We start from the raw sequence: 26,199 nt of genomic DNA on the forward strand, positions 1-26,199 counted from the left end.
AGGGAAATTTAGTTTACACTCTGTTATTTATAGGGACATGCTTCTCACACACATAGGCCTGAATTACACACATGCACAAACAGGACCTGTTGGACACGCCCACACAAGCTGTTACCTGTGGTAGCAAACAATGCTTGACTGAGCATACATTTAATTATTTTTTATAACTGCCTCACCAATTAATCAAGGTGACTCTTACATTAAATAGACATCATTTTTCTTTCTCATAAGCATTTGATGTTCCTAGAAACAATATTTTTTGTTCACTTTCCGATAGTCAAGTTCTACACTTTGAGCAAGATTTATTGCTATGTTAATACCCAAGCCAGAGTGACTATCAGCAGCATGTGACACACCTCCTGACACATAAAACCTCAGTCCCTTCTATTTCACCGAGCACTTGGCTTGGTGGTCACAGAGTTTGTTATGTCGAGAGATTTTAAGATTTCAGTGGGATATAATCCCATAAACAAAAGTAACATTTTCACTAGTGGGGATTACATCACTGGAAATATAACATTAGAAGTGAAAAAAGAATGCAAAATAGAGTCCCTTGGTATAAAGCTGAAGGGAAAAGCAGAAGTCAAATGGAAAAAATCTTCTGGCGAAGCGTCCAAAACCTATCACAAGAAAGAGAAGTACTTCAGCATCAAGCAAAATGTAATTGAGGCAAGCCAGGGTAAGTGTTCTGCTTAAGTTAATTTTTAAGCTATCCTAGGGTTAGGGTTAGAGTAGGGTCATATCTTCTATCTGTATAGTTTGCCCTCCTTTTTAACTATGTGACATCATTTGTCAAGATTTTATATTCAGCTCTCTGTAGCTTTGCATCATGAAACATGGGGAGGTCATTTTCTGATTTGACTGTGGCAAAGTTATTACAATTTTCCAACCATAGTAATTTAATCAAATATACTGTACATTATGTCATATATTTTTTTTTTTGCTCTTTACTTTTAACTGTGTATAACAAATAGTAAACAGGTTTTTAACAAAAACAATTTGCCCTTCAATTTTCCACTTTTGTCATATTGATTATTTTGCAGAGTTTTAACCTTTCCCAGAGGCATTCATTAATGAACTGATAATAAACCTCTCTTTAAAAATAATGGAAGCTAAATTATGTAATTTTATTGCCTTTCAGGTAACAACATTGTGGGCCAGGGCTGTCATGTCTACCCATTCACCTTTCAAATTCCGGCACAGTAAGTTTTCACAAATCAAACATTTAATCCACAACTATACTTTATTGTGATTAATCATGTATACAGTTGTAATGATATGTAGTTCTTCTCTATCCTCTGTGAGTATCAACCTTTGACTGATTTCGTATATTGCTACTGAAGAGGTGTCAAAAATTCATAAAAATGTTTTCCCTTCTTGAAGAGACCTGCCATCATCCTTTAAAGGCTCCCATGGAAAGATCCGCTACACTCTGGAGGCAATTCTAAGCCGGTCAATGAGAATGGACAGCAAAGCCAAGGCTGAGTTCACCCTGATCAACAATGGGAACCTAAACAGTGATCCATTAGTTATGGTACCCACCTCACAACACACACACACATCTGTGTGCTTGCTGTTTGACTTTGACACTGCTGCAGTAAGGACAAGTCACACTGTCTCTCACTGATTTGTCTTTTTTCTGTCAGGCTCCTCAGCACCAGGCCATTGACAAGAAAATGAGGCTTTTTACATCAGGAACAGTAGGGATGGATGTAAATATCACAAGGACAGGCTTCCACCAAGGTACATTTCAATCATGTTTAACCTTGACAGTGGAGTGCAGTAAAAGATCAATTCTCACATCATGTGTAGCTCAAAGTCCCTTTGCTTCCTGACTTTTTATAATGTCCATAGATAAGACAGCACCAATTTAGACATGTAGCAAGAGCAACTGCAATCAGATAATCCAAATCTGTTTCTAGGCTAAAGGGATAATAACTTGAAAACACATACATCTATGTCATAAATCTGATTCAGAAATAACTTACGAGGGTGATAACTTAAACTTTATCACCCGCCAAAAAGTTTAGTTCATACACCTCAAAAGCACCTTGGATGGCTGTGATCAGCAAAATGATACTTGAGTTGTGGTATAACTGGAAGTACTGAGTCCATATACAAACGTTGTAATCCGTTTCCACTCCTGCCATTATTACATCATTACAATTTTACATATATATACCTTTAAAATCGGTTTTCATATTTGGGATATAATCCAGAGATGTAAACAGCAACAGTAAAAAGAGGCACGAGTTGTGTAAAGAACCTACATGTAAAACAATTCATGTACAGCATTCTGACAAACTAAAGTGCTGTCATTTCAAATAACAATGTGGCTTTAACTTAATTTTTATGAACATCTGTGACAGTTTTATGCACAGCTTTAAAATTCCATGATCTGAGCATCATGATTTGTATTGATGATATAACTCTTGTATATTAAGTGCTAATCTGTTTTTCAGGGGAAGGCATAAAGGTTGTGGCCTCCATCCAGAACAGATCATCTCGTGAAATCAAGCCCAAGTACTGTTTGTATAAGAAGTACAGTTACTTTGCAAGTGAAAAGAGGAAAGTTGAAACTGAGGTCATCCTAAGAGAGGTGGGTGAACCCATCCCACCTTCAGCCGGCCAGACTGTCACCAGAACCATCACCATCCCGCCTGACACGGGTGTGTCTATCCTTAACTGTCAAATCATCAAAGCAGAGTACAGGCTCAGGGTGTGTATCTCTCTTTACAAAACATTTGTGTACATGCTAGAATAACGATCATACTAGGCTGCATGATAGTAATTATGTATGTCTCCACCACAGGTCTACCTGGATGTCAAGTATGCTGTAGACCCCCAGATCAAGTTTCCCATACTCATCCTACCAGCTTTACCGGGGCTTGAAAGGGAGCAGCAGCCTGCTTACCCTGACTATGGATTTGGTGTGTTTGCAAACTACGACCAGCAAGGAGGCAACAACTTCCTACATATCCCACCATCCACAGGCCCTTCTGCTCCACCCCCACCCTATGGGACACATAAGATGTACCCCTCTTTGGCTGTTTTTGATAAAAAGCCGTAGAATGTATTTGGTAAATCTCAGTTAGAAAAATGACTCTGTATTAAGAACAAACACTAGAGTCACACAAGTTTTGATGAATCCTAGTTTTCCAGAATAATGAAAAGAACTATGGGAGTGTAAAGATTGTCTTGTATAAAATATAGAATAAATAAACAACAATATTACTCCTATGTGGAGTTAGGTATCTCTCAGGCAGAATGGGATGATATGATTTCAGTAATTGTCTTTCCTAACTTGATCTTGTGTTGTTGGTGTTGTTCAATGAGTAAAACTCATTTACGTCAGTTATTTACATATGTCAGGAACAATGTGGTTTTGAATCGGGCTGATGTGGGTGTGGGCTTGTCTGGGCATGTGGCAGTACTTTAAAGCTGAACTGCAGCGCCCTCAAATGTTTAAAAAACATATCACTTTTGAGCAATTCAAGTTTTAACATTTAACAATTAAAAACAAGCTGAGTAAAAATCAACAAAGTGCTTTGTGCGTTTATAAGTCAGCTTTCCTTTCCATCCTATTCGTCTTTGTGTTTAGCATTTTAACTCTGAACTATCTAATTAAATAGATGGTTTTGCTGTATACCAGAACAGTGCCTTGTTTTTTCCCCATTTCCCACCAAAGTGCATCTCCATCACAATTAGTTATTTTGTCTTTTACATTAATATGTGTGTTTGATTTATGACTCATTTTGTGTTTATTTACATACAACAACTGTGGTTTAAGTTTACTATAAAACCATGAATTTCAAAGGCAGCCCACACACGATAAGAGGAAAAATCAATGCTTGGAAATAGTTTCACAGCAAGCATAAATTTGATCAGGTTAAATCATGCCACAGCGTTGCATGCCAGATGAATATGAATATGAATTTGTGTGTGTATCTTTTTGCAAGTGTATGCATGACACATTACTGGGGTTCCTGCAGAGCAGAGCATTAGACATTTATTTGTCAAATAGAAAAACAAAGGTTCAAACCATGACCAAAATGTCCCTCCTATAACTTGTACGGTCAAGCATGCTTTTAAACAGCCCCGATTAAGGGCAGCAGGCCTACTTTAACAGTTTGTAATGATCAGTCCTACAGAACTGAACGTGTATTTGAGTTATGCAGTCTAAAATAACAAATACATATGTCAGTAATCTCTCCATTTACAGACATTAAATGTTTCATGTTAGAGACAAACCCCAATGAGTGGTGCTTTTGTGGCCGAAGGCAAGGCAAGGCAAGTTTATTTATATGGCACATTTCAACAACAAGGCAATTCAAAGTGCTTCACACAAGACATCAAAAGCATCATGAAGGAGGAAAGAAAAGAAACATTAAAATAGAAAATTAAAAAATCACTGAAATTATTACATCTGAAAATATGTTCAAATAAAAATAATTCTAATGAAATTAATTGAAATAAATAAAGTAAAAATATAAAAAGAGTTAGAAAGGTTAATTGAATTTGAATGAAAATTTTTTTGACATTTATAATTAGTTTCAATTAGCAGAGACCCGATAACACGAGAAATCTTTGTGATTTTTGCTTTGAAAAAAAACCCCCACAACAACTTAAAACAACAGTAAATGAATGAGAGTGGTTTAAATAGGCCTAAATGAAAAAATGTTAATGAGATTAAAAGAATACTCTAAATAGGGCCAACATGAGAATATGAGTTTTATAGGCCCTACACATTTCCTTCTCAGGATTGGGACACACCCATCAAGGAAGTAGCCTATAGGGTGGCTTTATTAGTCCGGTTCGGGTTACAGTTACATTTCCCTCTCTTCCCGTTTAGTTTCTGAACTAGGCACACGATGTCGACCACCGTAAAGAGCCTCAAAGTAACCTATAATTCTATCAACGAGAACAATACGTTCACCAGTGGCGACTGTGTGTCTGGACATGTGACGCTGGAGGTGGCCAAAGACTGCCAGATCGAGTCCCTGATGGTCCAGTTCAAAGGGAAATCCGAAGTGTTGTGGACCGAGAGGCACGGTCAAGTCACTGTTGTGTACCACTCCAAAGACAAGTACTTCAGCATCAAACATTACTTTATTCGAGACAAAAATGCCAAAGGTAAGTCGATAAATAAGCCTTCAGTAAATGACTGCGCTCCGCTCTAGAGTAAGACCTCTACGAAGTCTTTGGATCGCTTTTAGAAGCAGGCTGTGTTTGCAGAGGGTCGACAGGGAAAAAGAGGAAAACTTGCCGAACCAGTTCGACCTTCTCCTGTTTTTTTTGTTTAAGTTGACACGTTGTTTATCCTACATGTTTTCTCACTGGTCTAAGATAAGATGCAAAAGCAGACATGATAATAATAATAATAATCTCGGGCAAGGTGACGTAACTTTCTTAGTAAATAAAAAAGTGTAAATAAATAGCCGATTGCATAAGATGAGCGGAAGTTTTCATTGACACAATGTAAGAAATATAGAAGTTTTTTTTTTTTTTAGAACGTTATGATTGATATAAGATAAAAAAGATTAAATTGAACTAAAGTTATTGCAGGGTTTCTAGGGTTTTACTGTTTTTGTCCATCTTTGGAGTGTTATCGTTACATTTTACAGAATTTGCGATGGTTAATCCGGTTTTCTGTTTTCTGACATCTCAAGAGTAATCATTTAAAGCTGAGAAATAAATCACCCTAAATCTGCTCAATCGGTGTTCTGGTTTTTCTTCAGGAGATGACAGTGAAACTCTGCTCACCCAACACAATGGAGACACGTGTAAGTATTCTGTCTCAGTCCGTGGTGAAGCCCTCTTTTTGTGGTGGTGTGGGTGGTGTGGGGTATGAATAACAGATATAAGGAAATCATTTTAAATAGTTTGACAGTCCCTTGTTGCTTTTCAGACAGCAATGTTGTTGCCCCAGGATGCCATGTTTACCCGTTCACCTTCCACGTCCCTTTGCAGTAAGTGATGTCACATACTGCAATATTCAAGCAAACAAAATGTCTAAATGTGATACTTGCATATTTTAAAAGCTCGGCCAAAGGTTTAGCATTTTCTGTTCATTTTCAATGCATAATAAATATCTAGTGAATTGTCATGTCTGCTCTTGTCCTTCAGGAGCATGCCCTCCTCCTTTAAAGGTTCTGTGGGGAAAATTACATACACACTGAAAGCTGTACTGAGCAGATCAATGAGGGTTAACCAGAAAGATAAAACCAACATCAACCATGTGTCAAATGCAGATATGAGCAGTGACCCAGTTTTAATGGTAGGTGCTGATTTATGATTTCATTCCGACAGGCGCGTCTCACCCGTGGGTGTTGTGACACCCACACTTTCACTGAAACGTAATTTCATCCCCCACACTTCTTACCAGTGGAAGTCATTGATGAAAACTTATTGGTCAAGTAAGATTTATTAAGTGACAATTAAGCCAATCATAGCTGTTTGGTTACAGTTGAAGCACAGTAAAGTTACATTTGCATTTAATCCTCCTGTCACTCATCACTGAGTCAGAGCTCAGAGCTAACAAATGGAAACATGCTACATGTAGCATCCTTCTGAAAGAGAGTTAGTCACCCAAACAGATGTTTTTAAGATAAATCCACCTCACAAAACAACGTACGTGTAACATTTTCTCCTCTTGGTTGTTCTTTTAGCTGTATTTATTTAGCTGTATTTATTTACTCCCGTAACTTTACGATGTAGCGGAAGTCCTCTTTGCAGTTTTATAAAATTTTATAAAACATTTTATATGAAGACCGGAAATAAAGAGACTGAGGCATAAGGCAATAAGAAAAGCAAAATAAAAGCATCACAGAGCAGTTTTGAATCTTGTTTTTAGAGCTAACTGGGTTACTAACAATGGATGTTCATAAAGTTAGTGTCTAATTATAATCTTTTGTAACTTAGTCTTGTTGTATGATGTGTCAGCTAACATTAGTTATTAGACATTAAATGAATCAGAATGTGTTGATTTGCTAGAGGGTGGTAATATACTAGCATCAGAACATCTGCACTTTTAAAATCGCTGCTCCACCCCTGCATTCCGATTATTCTTACAGGGGAACCAATCTGCTTGAGCTGTTGAAGGCTGCACAATGACTGAAGTCTAACCCGTGTTTAAAACCTGCACAGAAGGGTATTGAGCATACGCATAACCTGAAGTTAGTCCCAGAAAATATTTATTTGACTGATTATCAGCATCCAGAAAGCCCACCATTGCCTGTGCAACAACACTTCAGTCACAAACTGAAATTTAAATGTTTACCATGTTTCAAGTTCTTTGTAGAGATTTCAATATCTCACTGATACATAAAAAGTATACATGGGCTCATTTAGCGCACTAAAGAAACTGGACGTTTACAATTGAGACTCCCAAAGCTTGTAGGTTTAAGTTATTTTCAAATATTGATATGTTTTTGTACAATTGTAAAGCATTTACATCTCTGATCTTCTTCCAGATACCGCAGCATGAGGCAAAGGATAAGAAAATGAAATTTTTCACATCAGGATCAGTAGCTATGGATGTGAATCTTGAGAAAACGGGTTTCTTCCAAGGTAAGAACCACCAAGGTTATAATGACATTATAACATAATTATGACAAGTCTCTTACGAAAAGGTTGTTTAGATGTTTGTGTTTGACTTAACAGGAGAGGGAATACGAGTTATGGCCTGCATTGAGAACAACTCATCTCGAGAGATCAAGCCCAAGTACTGTTTGTACAGAAAGCACAGCTTCTTTGCCAACAGTAGCAGAAGAGTCAGTACTAAAGACCTCCTGAAAGAAGTCGGAGAGCCCATTCCTGCTTCTACTAGTGTGAAGGTATCAAAAGTCATCGCCATCCCCCATGATGCCGAGCCATCCATCCTTAACTGCAGTAACATCAAAGCAGAGTACAGACTCAGGGTAAGCATCAGTGTAACCAGGGATCCGTTTCTGAAAGAAGGTTTAGTCCGCATGAAGATAGGCTATATTTCGAGATGGTTAAACCAGGAGGAGGTGAATCGTAGAATCAGGATTCCATTCATGTTGGCTTTTTATCATCGTGGTCCACGCACTGAACACCAAGTGGACCTGCTCAGAGTTGATTTAACAAATTCAAATCTGCTGATCTGGAACCAGAAACTCAGAGTTTCCCATCTGAGAGTAAATCAACTCAGAGCTCAGGGTTAGACTGAGGGTTTGTTCAACCTTCTTTCAGAAACGGGCCCCTGGTGATATGTTGCTACTACAGAGGTGTGTGGATTTTTTCCATTGTGTCTTATGTAGTCGTTTTCCCAATTCACATATTCCTGATCCTGAGCCGGTTGTTCACACATGCACCTCGCAGTGGGAGACTATCTCTGTCGGACAGGTGGCCGATAAAGCAACAGAGGCCACTATAAGACGCTATAGAGAATAATTGCCTTAATGTCATTGCTATGTGTATTAACACAGAATCACAGTAACAACAAAAGAGCAGAGAAGGACATAGTTACAAAGAGAAAATGTAAATCAGCAGTTAAATTACGTGCACAGAGATGGTAGTGGTTGTGTGCCCAGGGAATAAACGTCAGCACCCTTTCCCAATTGCTCAAAGTGAATTATCCTGATAATATCCTGGTGCGTTCTCACATCAGCTCCCTCAGACTTTCTGGGGACAAAATTCAGATTTTTATCGACTTAATTACCATTTCCAGAAAATGTTCTTTTATAGACAACTCTGCAGGTTTTCCACTAACTGTTATTGTAGACACTTTTCAAAAACCTTAACACTTTCACAAAGATGATAATCTAGCAATCTACAATTGCAATAGCAATTTTTAATCATGTATCATTCATCAAATGTCATCAGAAAAATTAAACCAAAAGGTAAGTGCATTTCTTAGAAGCTGGCTCACCCTTTGATCAATCAAACTTTTTATGCTCTTAAAGCCAGCGGGTCTGGACCATTCCCTGTGGGATATTATTTACAGATACCCAAAATTCATCCACCAAGCACTCGGCAACATGAGTGATAAAAGTGTTGGTTGGAAGTTAAATCTGTTTCTTTAGACAACTGCACAACCAGGAAGTGTTTACCAGAAGAGTTTGCAATGTAAAAAAACATGTTTGTGGCTATATTTAAATTATGGTTGTATAATCAAGCAAAAATGTTTTCTGCAGGTCTACCTGGACATCAAATATGCTTCAGACCCACATATCAAATTTCCCATTGTCATCCTGCCAGCCTCTCCGGTTCCTGCAGCTGCACCAGCACCTCTTGCTTCTGCCTTTGGATTTGAACCATTTGCAAATCCAAACCCACCAGCATGGGGGAATATACCAACACAACAACCACCAGCACACCAGTCTGCAGATCCTCCACCCTCCTATGGAGCGTACGGAATGTACCCACCTCTGACAGATTTTGGTAACGTCTATCAGTGACCAACATAAGCTGCAAAACAAATAGTGCCTCTAATGTGTGAGTAGCTCCGGTGTGACTCATTCCCAGTTCCCAAGGTAAATGGACTGCACCATGATGCCTGTCCTTTTTATTTAAAGGCACCATATTACTACAACTTTGCCAGGAAAAACAGTAAAAATGATTTATATGTTCCATAGTCTGATTTTAATAATGTGTTGAAGTTATCATTGTCATCTCAGGATTCATTTAAGACTTAATGTTGTACAATGGACAAGATAAGGGCATTCAAAAGGCAGGAAAGGTCTTATGAAAGCTGCTGCTCAGCTGCATTATGGGAATTGTAGTGTCCTATATATTTCAAGCTGAATTATACTAGTGACAGAAAGTAAGGAAGTCTTAACTTCAGCCGCTGTCATTCTTTTTATCCTTAAATATATATTTTTAAATTATCCCAGATTTGTGAGTGTTGGATTACACCTACACCCTGCATCTTCTCGTGCTTGAATGTTCTCCCAAAAAACTCCTTTCATATTGTACAAAAAACAAGCTCAGCTGTCTAACCTTGAAATTATTACTTATCCTCTTATTTTATAAGCTAAAAAAAATAACCATGAATATTTTCTTGAGTATACTCCTTTGTACATGTGTTTCTTCTTTTTTTTCCGTCCTGTATATTTCTATAATGTAGCCTTACAATAAATGTGTGTATATCATGTGTTTGAATTGCCTTGTCTTCAAGTGCTTGCTCCTTCTGTTCCACTCTTTATTAATTCTTATGTGGTGTTTGGCTCTGTGGGACCCACTGTTTGCCAAGAGTAAATATATGTGATCATTTTTTTCAACTTTTAGATGCATTGGCCATGGCTTATTTTCTGTGAAGAACGTATAAAAGAAAATGTTTTCAAACTTCCTGCTCACACTGGAATGCTGAGCATTTTTCATAGAGATCAGAATGAGAACAATTCAAATTCAGGAGCGGCTGGCTTGAACATGTAAAAGTGAGCAGTGGCTGGCTTGGCAGTGATTGGGGGTAGGGTGCAACAAATACTTTGCCTATTACAATTGATGAAGATGCTGATTAGATTCTCTGGTCAGAAGTCCTTAGAAATGATTTTGGAAAGAGAAAGAAGCGTTAGAAGATGATAAAGAGTTTTCAGAATTCTGGATATAAACATCACTCTCCTTGGCCTTACACTTGCTCGAGGTGAATTTTCCATATAATATCCTGCTGTGTTTTCACATCAGGCCCCTCAAACTTTATGCTGAAGAAATAGTAGGGGGCTGGAAGGATAAACTCTGGGTAAAGTACAAGTGGAATTTTTTTTCCGTTCACACTTACAGCTGGTCCTGCAAATATCAGGAGTTTTTCAGGAGTTTTCTGTAAGTGTGAAAGCACTACCAGACATGCTGTGATTGGCTAGTTACAAGAAAACCAACCAAACTGGTTTGCTTGATTCAGACTGAATGTTTTTTGTTGTTGAGAGTATGACTATTAGGCCTGCAGAGTTTATACACGTATCTTAAAAGGAACATTTCCAACAATAACATATTTTAAGTTATAGGCTTTGATCAAAATATTTAATTTAAACTAAAATTTGAATGAAATAATGTTGTAAACTGTAATAATGTAGCTTTAAGGGTAGAAAATGTTGGACACTTGTAAAGAAGCCAGGTTTTCCAGGTTAACTGGAGGTCCTCTGAAAGACATTTCAAAGAGATGCTGAAACATCTGGTTGCTCATAATAGGTGGTATTTGTCACATTTTCCATTCATAATTTGTCACCAGTTCACCACTGTTACACAATTATAGGTAAAGATGGCTTCTGTTTTTTCTTTTTCTTTTTGTTTATGTATTTTGTTTGAACTAAGCATGTCATGAATCTTAAAAAACTGGATCCCTTTAGTCACTTACAGCATGATAAGTTTTCTTCAGAAGTCTGGGTGTTTACTATACCCTTAGATTTGTTCTAAAATACCAATCAGCACATGTAATTAATATAAATATATACAAAGGCTAGGTTCACATGCTGTCCTTTATGCAATGGATTTTGCTAACATATGATGGATCTGATGGTTAATCACGTAGACTTTTCCTATTACTATTTCTTCTTTTTCCCATAATGTCAATCAGCACATGGAAAACGTAGTTAATGGAAGTTGCTTTGACATTATTGGAATTGTTTTTACATGACACATTTAGATAGCATAGCATGTGACAGTCATAACCCCAGCCTAACTAAACAGAATACTTTCCTCCACCCACTCAGGTTTTAGTACAGAGAGCAAATGACCAATACTTCCGCTTTGATTGTGATCCTACAGTTACACTTTGATATGTTGTTTACCCTTTTTTAGAATACTGTAACAAACTTTGCGAGGCTCAAGGCTTTTCCCACTCATTGTCACTTGGCATTTATGTTGCTTTATCTATGTGCAAACAAGTTGGAAAAACCAGTTCAACAAGAATTGTGTGCTCGTGATCGGATAAAAGCAGAGGAGGAAGCTGTTTAGAGTTCACAAAGTTCGAGTTTGCTTCGGGTGTTACAGGGGATTTAAAGTTTCTTCTGTGTTAATAATGACCATAAAAGAATTCTCGATAGAATATGATGCGGTCAACAGCAGGAACATGTTTACAAATGGAGATACCATAAATGGAAGAATCATCGTGGCGGTTTCCAAGGAAACCAAAATCCAGGCACTTATTTTCATTGCCAAAGGAAAAGCTCGGGTGTGCTGGAGTGAACATTACGGGCAATATCACCATCATGTGTACAGGTCTAGTGAGAAATATTATGAAGTCCAACATCATATCTTGAGAGAAGGAAGACAAGATGGTAACGTATGAAATTATTATGATCATTGGTATCTGAAAGACTGTAGCTAATTCAGATTTTTCTATTGTTGGCCATTTTAAGTTAATGGTTTAAAGAATGATGCTTTATTTTTAAATTTTCCTCTAGGCACTGAAGTCATCGGAAAAGGAAGACATGTGTTTCCTTTTTCCTTCACAATTCCTGATAGGTGCCAAATTCTTACTTTATCTTTATTTAAGAGTTTTTTTTTTTTTTTTTTTTTTACTTTAGTTGAACATTGCTATTATATACATTATACATTACTATTTTACTTCACAGAAAGATCCCATCAACATTCACAGGCTCCATAGGAAGAATTGTTCACAAGTTAAAGGCAGAGTTGAAACAGTCCATGAAGCTGACTAAGAGGGCTAAACAACACTTTACATTCATATCCAAAGCAGACATGGACACCCCAGGACTTATGGTAAGACATCAATCTTTTTTTAAATGGCAAACATGTATCACTCAGTGTTGTTCAAGCAGAAGAGAGAAACAGCAAACTGCTTTCACTTGATGATTTCTGATCTTTTAGGACCCTCAGTATGGTCGCAAGGATAAATCTGTGAAAGTGTTTGGCTCTGGAAATGTTTCATTGGATGTTCACACCAAGCAGATGGGATACATTCAAGGTAATAATCTAATCTGAAAAGGTAATTCTGCAGAATGCTTATGAAACATGGTCTCTCCCTGTTTAACAAGGAAACAGGTATATCTGGTTTTACACAGTAAAGGCATGGATAATCGTTGTTATTTTGGTAGCTGGAGAGGTGCCAGATCGCTTCCTGAGCACTGCCGAGGTGCCCTTGAGCAAGGCACCAAACCCACCACCAGCTCAGGAGCGCCTGCCGGGGGCGTCTCCGTCACTCTGACATCTCCATTAGTGCATGTCTATAGGATCCTGTTTGTGCATGTGTATATTTCAGCATATGTTTGTGTTGCATGACTTACAGAGTGTAAAAACAGAATTTCCCCTTGCAGGGATCAATAAAAGAAAATCTGAATCTTAATCTTAATCTTTGATTAAGAGCTGGTGGTAGTCAGAGCAGGGTGTAAACTAGCTGTGAGGTGTGGGAGAGAAAAGTGGGAAATCTTATTGTGGATGAGCCGCAGGTCTGACGGCAGATGCAGACACACATGGATGGAGTTGATGACAAGAGCCAGGATTAGAACCATAAACCCTCAACAGTAATGCAGAGGTATCTGACAGGAGATACCCACCCTGGAACCAAGAGTAGATTCTTCTTGTTGTGGATAAGCAGATGTCCACTGAGAGAAGTCATACTTTTCAGACACATGTTTTTTTTTTATCCCCTAGGTGCTGCCCTTAAGGTGAGATGTAGTGCAAAGTGTGTGAGGAGAACAGAGCCTGAGACTTACAAATAAGAGGGAAGAGGAGAATCTGGTTGTTCACTATGTGAAGCACTGCTAAAGGGTCAAGCAGGATCATCAAAAAAAAAAAAGGGTGCAGCTGCTTTAGCACTGTGGTCCGTTGCAGCAGGTGTGGCAGTCTCAAGAATCCTGGTGGGGTTCAAGAAGCTTTTGGAGAGAGTTGGTAAAGACATTTGTAGTTTCCACCCAAACAACAAAACTTGATAACACACCTCCTGTCTACAACCAGCTCTTTTATAAACGGCAGAAATAAAGAAATGAAAACCCAAAGAACGGTCCGTAACAGCACACATGCACAAACAGAATCCATGGACATGCACTAATGGAGCGATGTCAGCGTGAGGGGCTGCACATGAAAGAGTGCCCGAGCATTGAGGGTTGAGGGTGCCTTGCTCAAAGTGCTTATGAAGTAAGCTGGCACCTCTCCAGCTATCGGCCAGTGTCCCCCTGGTTCCCAATTCAGGTCCCTACAGACTGAGCTACTGCACAAAGAAGGGTTAGAGTTAAAAGCCCATTGAGAGGGAAGAGTGAGAAGAACAAGAGTTAAAGAGGAGGAGTATACTTCTCGCTTTCAACTTCTGTCTGGGTTTGAAGATTGGCTTTTGTTTCTCAATTTTAGGTGAGGCTATGCAGGTCACACTTGAAGTCAGCAACCGCTCGAGTCGTTCAGTGAAGCCCAAGTTTGTGCTGTACGAGAAAAGGAGTTTCCTTGCACAGGGTCGCAGGAGAGTTCACACAAATACAATCCTTAAGGACAAGATCAAGGATATTGCATCCTCTGACAAAGAGACCGTGACCAAGGTGATCAGCATCCCCAGAGAACTACCTCCTTCCATCCTGAACTGTGCCATCATCAAGCTGGAGTACAGGCTGAAGGTAATCCTACATTTCATTTCTCAAGCTTGTTGATTTCTGTAGCTACTGTAGGCCTTTTCAGTGTAATTGTTTTTCATCGTCTAAAATGTCTGTACTTTTAGTTATAATATAATAAACAAATCTCTTGTAGGAAAGCTCAGCAGTTCTGCTTTACCATTATATTAAAATAATGGAGAAGGATCAGAGCTGCTGTGATGGAAGACAAATTTTAGATGATGACAATAAAGTTGATCAATCAATCAATCAATCAATCAACCAATTAATCAATCAATCAATCAATCAAAGGCAACTAAAATAAAAAAAATATTGTATTATTAAGTATTAAGGTAATGACTAAGACAAGGACTATTTTATAAACACTAATGGACTCTAATCTAGTTTAACCTCAAGCGCAGGAAAATTGACAGTTACTGGCGACCACTAGTGGAAAACAACGGAATCACAATCTAGTAAGACTAGTGGCTTCAAATAGACTGATACAAAATCATTCCAATGTTAACTGCCAACATTTATCTGGAGATTTTTAACCTATCACTCCCTCATTGTTAATGGTGTCCAAACAGGCAGGTGATGCTTACAGGATGTCAGTAATACTGTAGAAGAACTACATAATACTGCATCATATTCTTGTGATATAAAAATAAATGTAAAATCCAAAAGTAAAAAAGATATTGTTTTTTCACAGGTTTATCTAGACATCAAATGTGTTACAGATCCAGAGATCAAACTCCCCATTGTCGTCCTCCCTGTTTCCGAGGGTCCTGCTGTTAAACAACCGCCTCCTTCTGCTGGCTTTGGATTTCAGACCTTCGGGAACCCAAACCCAGCACCCTGGGGAATGCCACCACCGCAACAAGTAGCACCCAACCCTATGGATCTCCCACCTCCATATGGTGCAGCAGCAGCATACCCCTCCTTGAATGATTATGGCAGATATGAGAATACATTTTAAATACAACTCTGATTTTCCCTGGAACACAAAGTTGTGCACGTATCAAGTGCTACTCCCTAAAATCTTTTTTCAAACTTTGATATTTAAAATTAGTGACGCCCCATTTTCAATCCGTGTTGCACTTGAAGCCAATTCTCACTGAACTAGAGGAGTCAATCCACTGTGTATGTATTGTAGGCTATATATTAAAAATGCATGAATGTATCTTGTATAACATAAATTCCTTTCCTCATTGTACATAAAGACTTAATTCTAACTTTGAATATATACCAAAGTCTTCAAAATTATGTAATTGTGGAATAAATCTTCCAATCGATAAATTGTGAAAAAATGAACTAATAATCTTTGCAATAATGATTTGCCATTGTAACTTAATTTTCCCCTTTCAGCCAATCATGTGAATCCAAGCTCTCACTTAAAGCTAACCAAAAGCTACCAAATTTAGCGGGTAAGCTTTTGTTAGCAGGAACTAAAACTGTGTCACGATAATGTTGAATAAACCAAGTAGCTATAGGCTGTTGTCAAGCAATAACACAGTAGAAAGACAGTTAGAAAGCCACCTCTTCTTGTATTTAGCCTAATAAGGCTTCACATACTAACTACTGTGAGGTAACTAGCTTGACGTTTGGATTGCTATCATCATCATTGAAGGAACCATCCAAAGTAACTCATGTTTTTAATAATTTCAATAATATTCAAATGTTTTTTTTTTTTAATTCACAGTGTATTGCACAAATATGAACACCACATGGGTTCACAAGGGTCCAAATTTTAGATATGTCTAAAGTTTATAAGTAGGATGTCATTTTAGGGTTTGTTCTTTACATTTTCAGAAATGTTTTCTTCGTAAATGAATGTACAAGCTGCATCAGTCCGTAGGGACTTGGGTTGGGAACCTGAGGATTTATGGTTCAAGTCCCGGACCAAAGTATGGAAATTGTTCTGGTTGCTGGAGAGGCGCAAGTTCCCCGCCAAGCTGTCCCTGAGCAAGGCACTCTGACATATCTGTACAACTGTTACAATCTTTTGTCAAAGTGCATCCATGATGTCGGTCTCAAAACTTGCCCTAATATAGCCTTGAAGACTGCCGGCTAGAGTTACCTGTGTGAAAATGACACCTGCAGCTTGTGATCACCTGACCATGTGTGACACAGATACTGGTTCTGGAGAAGTCAGCAGCTAACAGTGCATGTGCCAGCCTTGAAGTAACATTGTTCTTTAACGAAAGACTCCACTTCAATTCCTCGTTGGATCACCTCAGACCTGCTTCTAAGTATTGGATTTTTTTTTTACATCCCTTTGGAAGTTTATTTGATGTTGTCTTATCATGACTGTGAAGCATCTCTCAGTGGAATACAACAAGGTGAATGAACGCGGTACTTTTTCTCCTGGGGACACCCTCTCTGGAAAGGTGACAGTGGTGATGAGCAAGGAAACCAAAGTGCAGTGCTTTGTGGTCAAAACCAAAGGAAAAGCTAAGGTGATATGGTCTGAACAAAAAGGACAAAACAAAGAGACGCACAGTGACAAGAAGATCTACTTTTACTTTGAACATATTATTCTGCAGGATAAAAACAAAGGAGATGGTTGGTATTGCCTCTTGTGGAAAGAAAAATATCAATATGAAGAGTGTAATGACAAATTGAAGACTGTGCATTTAATTGTTTTATTATTTTTATTTCAAGGTTCCGAAATCATCAGCCCCGGGAGAAATGTGTTTCCTTTCGCCTTTGAGATTCCAAACATGTGTGTGTGTGCTAATCTAACCTATATGACACATTGAATTACCCTAATCACTTTCTTACTAGCTGGTAAAATAGAAATAACATCCCTTTTTCATTTTGATAATTTCCTTGCAGAGATATACCTTCGTCCTATGAGGGGAAATGGGGCAAAATTACATATAGTTTGCGAGCACAGCTAACTCTGTCGATCTGGAGTGTCCACAAATCAAAGACTCAGTTTCCTTTCCTGACCAAGTCGGAGTTCCCCTATGCCTCCAAATCAGAAATGATAATCATTGGACTCAAGGTAACTGATTTTACTTCATACTTCAATCATGATTGGTGTTAGTATCCATTTGTGTGTCCTGCTAAGTTAAAAAAAAAAAAATTGTATCCAGCACTTTCAAACAGTATAACATCAAATGCAGATAACAACATCTCAGACCGAAATTAAGAGGTTTGGCGTCTTGACAGTTTATGTCCTTATTTATCAGGAACAACAACATGCCACCAGGATTTCATTTCATGGCTCCGAAAAAGTTACTATGAATGTTACTTCAGAAAAAATGGGAGTTAAGCAAGGTAAACAACTAACTAAGAATGTCTTTGTCTCCCTCAATGGCTTGAAGAGCAACAATTTTGTCCCCCCTCTCCCCCTCCTATTTATAAATAGGTGAAGCACTGGGGGTCTCTGTAGAAGTCTTCAATCAATCAGCTCGCACAGTGACTCCCAAATTCTACCTGTGTGAGGAGCAGACTTTTGCTGCTAGGTCACAGAAGATAGTACACACAAATGAAACTCTGTTTGGGACAGGAGACTCTGTTCCAGCTCATACCAATCGGACTATGACCAAAGTAATCAGTATACCACCTCAGCTCTACCCGACCTTCTTCAACTGCAGCATGATGAGGCTCGAGTACAGACTCAAGGTATTTGTAGCTTTTTCTTATTTGCAGTATAATGATAAAATAATTGTTTTAATTTTTATCATTTTTGACCAATGACCCTCCTACAGAAACAATACTGTGTAAGACTGAGTCAGGAAAAAAAAGAGAATTCAAGATAAGTATAATGCCACCTAGTGGCTGAATGAGGGGGAGGAGTGTTTAAGGGAATAAAGGGTTCAAGGCGACAGCCCTCGTGGCTTCTCTGCACACAGGTAAGGCTATATGTAGGAAAGGTGTTGTATTACAGCCCAACCTGTTCTGTTGTACCACAAGCTCAAGAAAGGTTTTAGTCTGAATTTTCTGGAAAATGGTGTAGTGACAGAGAGCCAGATAAAAGCAATGATAGTAAGCTGCAAAACTTATGGAAGGTTTCAATTAAGTGGTGTGTGTGTGTGTGTGTGTGTGTGTGTGTGTGTGTGTGTGTGTGTGTGTGTGTGTGTGTGTGTGTGTGTGTGTGTGTGTGTGTGTGTGTGTGTGTGTGTGTGTGTGTGTGTGTGTGTGTGTGTGTGTGTGTTGTGTGTGTGTGTTTGTTTCTGTGGTTACAGGTCACTCTCGATGTTCCAATTGCAAAAGCTGCTGAGATTAAACTTCCTCTGGTCATTCTGCTGGGTCTACCAAGACTACATCAACAGAAACCAAAGAGATCCATCTGGTTCAGAAAGCTCCCTGGTTAAAAGGATGAATTAGATGAATAGATATAGGTAATTGTGCTGATGCTTGCATGTTGCTGAGATGTTGCAAGACTCATTTAACAACACAGAACCATAAAGTGTTCCTGTTATTGTTGTTTCTTTTAAACCATGAGGGAATGTTACTTACAGATGCTTTCAAGGGCAGAGGCTTTGTCTACTATATTTCTTTGTCCACTAGATGGAGGTGTGTGTTACTGAGCAAACAGGGAGCAATTGATCAATTTGATCTCCTGGTATCTTTTTTTTTTTTTTTTTAAAGATACCAGGAGAGTTACGGTTTCACTGTTGCGGGCTCCCCCACAACTTCTCATGAAGCATTTAATCTTCAAACAGTGTAACGATGACTTATAAGATGGTTTCTATATTGATTAGAGCTCTCAAGAACTGCAATGTTGTGCTTTGCCTCTGTGTGTCAAAACTGATGGTTTGCTCTTACTGAAATTGTTCCCTTTTTTCTAGATCCTTGCTTGTGTTGTACTTACTCTCTGATGTATGTTGCTTTGGATAAAAGCGTCTGCTAAGTGAATTGCAGAATTGTAGAATTGTAGAATTGTAGTGTTACAGGGACCACATTTTCCTCTGAGGATAGTATGGGTATAGAGTTATGAACATATACAATATAATCTGTACAATTTCTCCAACTTTCATATTCCTCTAACAAAATTCCAAGGCTTTAAACATGACTGTTTTCCTGTAAGTTATCATAAGTCAAAATGTTTGGTTTTGTCTTTAATCATGCATACATACACTATCAAGTTTAGTGGATGGTTTTCATTTACATTTTTGTTTCCTAAAAAGTAACTTGTAACTTGTTGTTCAATAAACAAATAGTTATACAGTGTATGTAAATTAACACCCATACTTGACAGAATGTAAAGCTCAATTTTGATCTTTGGCTGAATAAGTTTTGTCTTAAAGATTAGTACATTTAAGAAGTCATTCATCATTTCCTCCTCCTAATCATGACTGCTGGAAATGTGTTCAAACATCCTAGAGAGTAAGAAATGAATCAGTATGAGCTGAGAGTTCAATGTTTTGCAATTCTCACGCTCATCCTTGTCCACAGACTAATTTTGTAACAGAGGGAAGTATTGAACAAAGGCACATTCATGATTTTAACAGTCCATATGTTGCCCAATCAGTGGTTCTTAAGTGAAACCAGGCCCATGTTCCTGACAGAGAGTCAGTGATTTGTCTCTGCCCAGGAGGGGAACATGTTGAGAGCAGAGCATTTTATGGTTGGGATCCATCCTGGAAACATTAGATCTGGCTATTGTGACACCACAGAGAGCACACCCAACTACCAGGAGAGAGAGAGAGAGAGAGAGAGAGAGAGAGGGAGGGAGAGAGAGGGGAAGAGAGAGAGAGAGAGAGAGCGAGAGAGAGAGAGAGAGAAAGAGAGAGAGAGGGAGAGAGAGGGGAAGAGAGAGAGAGAGAGAGAGAGAGAGAGTTCGATCTGATGCAAACTAACTAACAAAATAAGACTTTAGATTATCTTGTTCTGCTGCACAGATCATGTGGGAAATGAAAAATTAAACTCGTGGTTACAATTGACTTGTCATCATGTGTCACTTGAGCCTGTTAGAAAACATATTCATATTTGAGTAGAAGCACATGAAGTGTAATACAAACAATATGCTTGGAAACAGCTTCTAATATATCAGTTACTGAAATCCTTTTGATAGTACAATGACTATGTGGTTAAAGGGAGACTGACAGCTGGGACATAACTATGTTTAGTGTGATTTAGAAGATCAGGATAGAAATGTGCCGTGTGTTTTCATGTGTCAGAGATCATGGTGCAGAATTAGCTCATTCTGCCTCCTACACCTGCATAGAGATATCTACAAGCTGCAGTGTGGCTGTGTGGTTCATGTTAGTCACTTAATGAAAAGAGAAACTTTCAGTGTGATGTGTAGTAGTGACGCAGAAGAGAGTGTGACAGATTCCTGTAATCCCTGAATCCTACACCTGCACGACGACGTCTCTACAGCAGCAGTTACATGTCATACTCTTCATTTTTTTGGCAGCAGGCGTCGTCTTGGCTGTGCTGAAGCAAAGCCTGCCTGGTAACCAGTCTGGCTTCATGTACTGTGTGCAAGCTGTCAACCAGCCAGCTCTCTCCCTACACACACACACGCACACACACGCACACACACACGCACACTTGCCTAGTTTTGGAGACGGGGTAGGGAGGTGCGGCCTCTGGCACCTCCCACCTCCATAACCAGAGTGAGTAGTACCATGACAACCATGCGGGCCTGCTGGCGACTCCCTGTCTTCATCAGCCATGGTTGCCATGGTAACTCCCCAAAGGGGCTCCCGCAGATCAGCGGGACGGCCGTCCAGTTGACTAACCCTCTCCAAGCTGGGGAACGGCTGAGGGAGAGCGGGAGTGTCGAGTGGAGGGGAAGGGAGGTTGTGTGTTTGTAATTTGTGTGTCTCCGTGTTCTGTGTGTGTGTGTGTGTGTGTGTGTGTGTGTGTGTGTGTGTGTGTGTGTGTGTGTGTGTGTGTAAGAATGTGTAGGATGCGGTAGGATGGCATAGCAAAGCCTGAGAAGGGAGAAAGAGATAGACAGCCTGCTGAAGGAGGAGGGAGAGAGGGGAAGGACGGAGACCTCAGGAGGCGATGCAGGAGACGAGTAGTCTGACCTCGTGAAGCAGCCTATCTCTGCCTTACAGACGCTAGCTCGCTGCTCTGGTAACAGTGTGAACACAAAAGCCTTAATACACATAGTGCTTAAACTAGTCACTGTCTAAATTAAAATGTCCTCTGCTCTTTTGAGTTAAATTATAGTGTACGGACTCAGTTCAAATTAATGTGCCAACCTTTTACCAATAATGGATAAAGATTACCCTCAAAATGGCATTTGTGCCATCTTTCTTCTGTTCTTCAATCATGTCAGTAACAAGCACCACTTTTTGGGTTTGGACTGAGTGTAATAGAGCCACAGATGGCTGTGGGTCTGTGGTGCGGTTGGAGAAAAAGATGGCATCATAGGTCCGCTGGCTGCAGAGTACTGAGGGGCTTTTTCTGCTCTCTAATTACTCCAAGCTGTGTCCCCTTGAAGGCCTAGAGAAGCACAGATTTCTCTCTGTGCCTGAAAGAACAGGAGTATCCCAAAGCTGAGCCTATTTCACATCAAATTCATTCCTTGTTCCAGATTCATTAGCATTGTTTTCCCCTTTAATGTGAACTACATGTTGTTCATGCTTTCATACCACATAACAACAAGAAAATTGGTTAAGTACATCAAACGGAAGTTTTTATTTTGTAAAAGGAGAAAGATAAACTTCCCATAGTAAACAATTCTCATCTACTTTAAGTGCAGAAAAGTTTGATTCTTCTTTTTCATATAAAACGTTCTTATAATTTTAAACATATAAAAAGTGACACAAGGCAATTCTGTCAGTTTTACAGAAGGCAAGTTGCCAAAACATTCTACACTAATTTCAAATAATCTACATTTTCTTTGTTTATTTTCTCTTTTATACGTGCAGTTAAAATTCTATCCTAAAACTATCTCTATGTAAAGTGTGTGACTATGTTGTGCACTTGTAGTGGTAACCTTTGGAATTACAAATAGTTATAATTTTAAAAAAATCCCTTGACACAAGTTGTTCGATTACACAAAGGATATAAAAACAAAAAAAACATCAGCTTGTTATTATTTATGAAACTCAGAGAAGCATCCTCCTCTGCATAGGTGGACGTTGCATATCTTGCAGCCGAAGACACTCTCATGTCGCAGTCCCTTGTTGGTGCAGTTTCTGCAGCGGCGGGAGCGCTCTGACATGCGCTCCAGGCGGTGTCCGTACTCTATGGGTGAGTCTGCGTGTCTCTTGCGTGCTGCCCGCTCCATGCCTCTTGCCCCCTGGTAGTCTCCAATCAGCTGCTGCGCCAGACGCACCCGGAAGTGACGCTGCGTGAACTGCTTGCCATTGAAGCCTGCTGGCGGCGTTCCCCCTCTGCTCTCCCTCAGGATGATGTAGGCATTCACGATGCACAGATTAACATAGAACCACAGAAAGTAGCGCCACCACTTCTTACATGGCCTGCCAACCTGGTAGCAATCCCTCAGCTGGTCACACAGGTCGACGCCCCTCATATTCTCCTGGTACAACAGCAAGGGCAAAGGTCGAGGTACGCCAAAAGACAGACCTGAGCCTTCCATGCTGTCGCTCTCACCCTCTCCTTCTGACTCACGCTGCTGCCGGCTTGGACTGATACCTACAATCCCTGGGGCAGAGTTGGTAGAGAGGCAGCTAACCACCTTGACATCCCTAGTCACAGTAGCTACCACATTTCCACGCTGGCACTGGTAGAACTCACCCTGGGAAAGCTTTCCGACATTACGAGGGTGAAGGACCTCTGGGTAACCTTTTCTCCCTGGATGGGTGGGCCCGCAGGCGTAGAGTCCCTCCCTCAGCAGCCGCTGCAGGAGGGGCACTGAGTTGAAGAAGCTGTCCATGAAGATGTGGTGGAACTGACCCTCTAGACCACGCACCAGGGAGGCCACCACCCTGTAGCCCAGTGTGGCTGCCTCCTCATCATCACCGGGCTTTCCTATGTAGATCTTGGCCCTGTGGCAGTAACCAGAGCGGGAGTCACACATCATCCACACTGTGAGCCCCTTCCTGAGGGGCTTAGATGGCATGTACTGGGTAGGGGAAAAGCGTCCATTCATCACAATGGCACACTTGTCTATGGTCAAACAGCGATTGGGTGTGTATGCATCCCACATGGTGCTCTCCACCACATCAAGGAGAGGCCTGACTTTGAAGAGGGCGTCGTACCCTCGCTCACCTCTCACAGGCTCAGACTCACGGTCACACAGCTGAAGGTACTGAGTGAGTTTCTCAAAGCGCCTGGCTGTCATAGTTTTTTTAAAGCCTGCGTTTCCTATGAAAATGTCACTCGCCCAGTACATTCCAATGTCTGGAAGCTGATTGATGCCCATAAGAATGTTCAGACCAACATAAGCTCTCATCTCCCTCACATCAGTGGGATGCCAGTGGGGGTCTGATTTCCCACTCCTCCTCTGCCGATAGAGGGCGTATTTGTTTGTTTGTTCCACCATGTGTTCAAAAAGAGAATCTGGGAAGAGTATCCGGAAATAGTCACGGGTGTCAGCATCGTCCCCCAGCGAGTGCTGAGGGCCGCTGACAGCAGAGAAAGGCTCGATCGAGATTACCTGGTCAGGTTCGCCCCAGAAGTCCGGAGAAGTGCAGTCCTCGTCCAAATCGTCTTCGAAACTGAAAAAACTCCTGCGCTCCTCCTCCTCCAAATCGGAGAAATCTATATCCGAGTCGTTCGAGTTGCTATCGGAGCAGTTAGTGGAGGTAGAATAATAACAGTCCTCTGCGTACTCGTCCTCGTCGTGCTTGAGCCCATTGCTCCCGGTGACCAGAATTATGTTGCAGCCTCCTCCTGCGATGAAGCTGGCCGCGTCTGCAGCCTCCGCCGCGGCTGCTGCTGTGCCCGTGAATCCATTCTCCCCCTCGCCGTCCTCCTCCTCCTCCTCCTCTTCCCGTACTCCGTCTTCCTCGTCCGAGTCTGGCTTTCTATACGGAATTTCAAACCACTTCACATCGGCTGAAAGATTAAGCGGAGCGTCTTGACTGTCGCACACCGTTGTACTTTCTGTGTCCGCGCTAGTTTCCAAAATAGTAAAAAGCTCTCTCCCTTTTCTTGCCGTCGCCATGTCGGGGTATTAAAGTGCCCCTGCATGAGTCTTTTATGTATATTTTTCCAACGTGGGGGAATAATCGCACAAATTGGTCATCCGAAATGAACTGATGTGCACTTAAAGGTTGCCTCCTCTCCAAAAACTTGCTGCTCGCGGACCTATGCGGCGTCTATAAGCCTGATTCTCATTGTTTCCGCTCCTGGGTTTTCTGGGCTTTGTAGCGCAGTGTGGCCGCAGACGTCAGAAGCTGCATGCATGTCCTGCTTTGTAGGGCGTTTTGCGACTGCAGCTGGTGGGGTTGCTAGTTCGCTAGGCTGGCAGATGGCCGCTTGCTGTTCTAATGCCCGCTGGCATTCAGTACTATCAATAAGCCGGATACCCATCTCTGAGGCCGCGGAGATACAGAAACCACTGCGTAAAATCCAAACATCAAAACCATACACTGTCAATCATTTGTCTTACTGACACATGCCGATGTGAAAACTTTTGAATAGGCTTTCCACTGTGCACAGCTGCAAAACTGTAGCCTAAACAATCCTCTGTAGCCTACCCCAAGATGTAATTTAAGTTAATTAAAAGTTTTATTTATGCATTCGTCATAAACAAATGCGCAAAAGGCACGCAGCATGATTAAAAAAGCAATGACATATTCCTCCACATCACAGGACTTATTTCCCCCTTTTGCTAAACAGACTTCACACTGAACTCGGGCTTGTTCATTCATAAACATGCTTCTTCCCTCTGACAGGTTCTTACATGATTCTGAAGCCCTATAGGCTATTGTGGAAGTAGGGACCTCCCTCTATTTTCTGAATGTGGGCTGATACTCTTCTTTTTTTTTTATCACAGAAGTGAGGGTGAGGAGCTGATGAACTTGATTGATCCTCTGCTGGTTGTGCCTGCAGATGCTTAAGATATTCAGTGTAACAGCCTGACTTGAGGTTTCCCATCAAAAGATCCAATAGGTCACCAGAAAATGTAAAGTGGTCAGCCTGAAACATTTCATCTGTCATAACATTGTTTATAATTTTGAATTCCATAATGCATCTTTTTACAAGACAGTTTAGTTTGTCTCACCTATGGCGACAAATTAAATGAGACATTATTATTCCCTTTCTCTTTTTTTTTAGCAGGTTATCCCCTCAGATGATCCCTGTTATTAGTAACAGGAGATCTAAAGAGCCTCTTTGATGTGTGATGTCCTAATATACCAATCCTATATGTTTTATACATTTCTACTTATATATTTCTATCATCTCAATGTTATAACAAATTGAATTCTTGAGAGATTTATACTCTTTTTAATAAGCTCTTATAATCAGCTTAGCGGTCAGTTTCATAACAGTCCTTAAAAGATATAGAACAAGATCTCTGGTTTTGACTCATCAGAACACTGGTTGTGGATTCCTTGTCTTGCTTGGGTGGAGACTAGTTAGGTCATGTCTTCTCGTATGGGGGGATGGGCTACAGGAAGGGTCCTTCCTAAATTCTTTTAGCTGTGGCCTGAGTCTACATGGCTGGCTGAGCACTGGTTTGCTGCCCCTGGGCCCTGCAGCTGAGGCACAATTTATGCGTCCTTCCTCACTCGCTTATTGCACAGATCCTTGTAGTCTCAGTGGTATCATATTGCCTCTCTGCGCTTTAGGCCTTATTGCTGTTAGTATCTGCAGA

The 26,199-nt window shown here is 40.3% G+C and overlaps 4 protein-coding genes across 6 annotated transcripts; 3 read left to right on the forward strand and 1 right to left on the reverse strand.

The window, feature by feature from the left end:
- The first annotated feature begins 387 nt into the window (after positions 1 to 387).
- LOC110001541 (uncharacterized) lies at positions 388 to 10,125 on the forward strand. The gene is made up of 14 exons (XM_065961998.1): positions 388 to 679; positions 1,142 to 1,202; positions 1,384 to 1,534; positions 1,647 to 1,743; positions 2,463 to 2,719; positions 2,813 to 3,067; positions 4,244 to 4,290; positions 4,865 to 5,133; positions 5,739 to 5,783; positions 5,909 to 5,969; positions 6,127 to 6,277; positions 7,473 to 7,569; positions 7,663 to 7,919; positions 9,159 to 10,125. Exons 1-14 carry the CDS (start codon positions 427 to 429, stop codon positions 9,420 to 9,422), a joined length of 2,265 nt encoding a protein of 754 aa, XP_065818070.1. The 5' UTR covers positions 388 to 426; the 3' UTR covers positions 9,423 to 10,125.
- A 405-nt stretch (positions 10,126 to 10,530) lies between these two features.
- LOC110001484 (arrestin domain-containing protein 3-like) lies at positions 10,531 to 15,737 on the forward strand. Of its 2 annotated transcripts, none has more exons than XM_065965149.1 (6): positions 10,531 to 12,236; positions 12,363 to 12,423; positions 12,534 to 12,681; positions 12,790 to 12,886; positions 14,266 to 14,522; positions 15,236 to 15,737. In XM_065965149.1, exons 1-6 carry the CDS (start codon positions 11,978 to 11,980, stop codon positions 15,380 to 15,382), a joined length of 969 nt encoding a protein of 322 aa, XP_065821221.1. In that variant the 5' UTR covers positions 10,531 to 11,977; the 3' UTR covers positions 15,383 to 15,737. The 2 variants fall into 2 exon arrangements, with proteins under 2 accessions (XP_065821221.1, XP_020512638.2); XM_020656982.3 differs by having other exon boundaries at positions 10,563 to 12,236; positions 15,208 to 15,737.
- A 232-nt stretch (positions 15,738 to 15,969) lies between these two features.
- LOC136183110 (arrestin domain-containing protein 3-like) lies at positions 15,970 to 20,170 on the forward strand. Of its 2 annotated transcripts, XM_065965155.1 has the most exons (7): positions 15,970 to 16,747; positions 16,886 to 17,060; positions 17,160 to 17,220; positions 17,334 to 17,505; positions 17,693 to 17,780; positions 17,872 to 18,128; positions 18,692 to 20,170. In XM_065965155.1, exons 2-7 carry the CDS (start codon positions 16,898 to 16,900, stop codon positions 18,818 to 18,820), a joined length of 870 nt encoding a protein of 289 aa, XP_065821227.1. In that variant the 5' UTR covers positions 15,970 to 16,747; positions 16,886 to 16,897; the 3' UTR covers positions 18,821 to 20,170. The 2 variants fall into 2 exon arrangements, with proteins under 2 accessions (XP_065821227.1, XP_065821224.1); XM_065965152.1 differs by having other exon boundaries at positions 15,970 to 17,060.
- Positions 20,171 to 22,506: 2,336 nt separating this feature from the next.
- Positions 22,507 to 24,543, reverse strand: LOC110001745 (piggyBac transposable element-derived protein 4). Its single transcript, XM_020657254.2, has one exon. The coding sequence runs from the start codon at positions 24,541 to 24,543 to the stop codon at positions 22,507 to 22,509; it is 2,037 nt and encodes a 678-aa protein (XP_020512910.2).
- Positions 24,544 to 26,199: the final 1,656 nt, after the last annotated feature.

This window comes from Labrus bergylta, chromosome 2 (genome assembly GCF_963930695.1).
Source record: "Labrus bergylta chromosome 2, fLabBer1.1, whole genome shotgun sequence".
Taxonomy (NCBI): domain Eukaryota; kingdom Metazoa; phylum Chordata; class Actinopteri; order Labriformes; family Labridae; genus Labrus; species Labrus bergylta.

Coding starts and splice junctions, on each gene's coding strand:
- LOC110001541 (XM_065961998.1), top strand. CDS start 427: ATGTCGAGAGATTTTAAGATTTCAGTGGGATATAATCCCATAAACAAA. Junction 2,720..2,812: donor AAGCAGAGTACAGGCTCAGG/GTGTGTATCTCT, acceptor TCTCCACCACAG/GTCTACCTGGATGTCAAGTA. Junction 5,784..5,908: donor CCAACACAATGGAGACACGT/GTAAGTATTCTG, acceptor GTTGCTTTTCAG/ACAGCAATGTTGTTGCCCCA.
- LOC110001484 (XM_020656982.3), top strand. CDS start 11,978: ATGACCATAAAAGAATTCTCGATAGAATATGATGCGGTCAACAGCAGG. Junction 12,424..12,533: donor TCCTTCACAATTCCTGATAG/GTGCCAAATTCT, acceptor TTTACTTCACAG/AAAGATCCCATCAACATTCA. Junction 12,887..14,265: donor GCAGATGGGATACATTCAAG/GTAATAATCTAA, acceptor TCTCAATTTTAG/GTGAGGCTATGCAGGTCACA.
- LOC136183110 (XM_065965152.1), top strand. CDS start 16,802: ATGACTGTGAAGCATCTCTCAGTGGAATACAACAAGGTGAATGAACGC. Junction 17,061..17,159: donor GGATAAAAACAAAGGAGATG/GTTGGTATTGCC, acceptor TTTTATTTCAAG/GTTCCGAAATCATCAGCCCC. Junction 17,221..17,333: donor GCCTTTGAGATTCCAAACAT/GTGTGTGTGTGC, acceptor ATTTCCTTGCAG/AGATATACCTTCGTCCTATG.
- LOC110001745 (XM_020657254.2), bottom strand. CDS start 24,543: ATGGCGACGGCAAGAAAAGGGAGAGAGCTTTTTACTATTTTGGAAACT.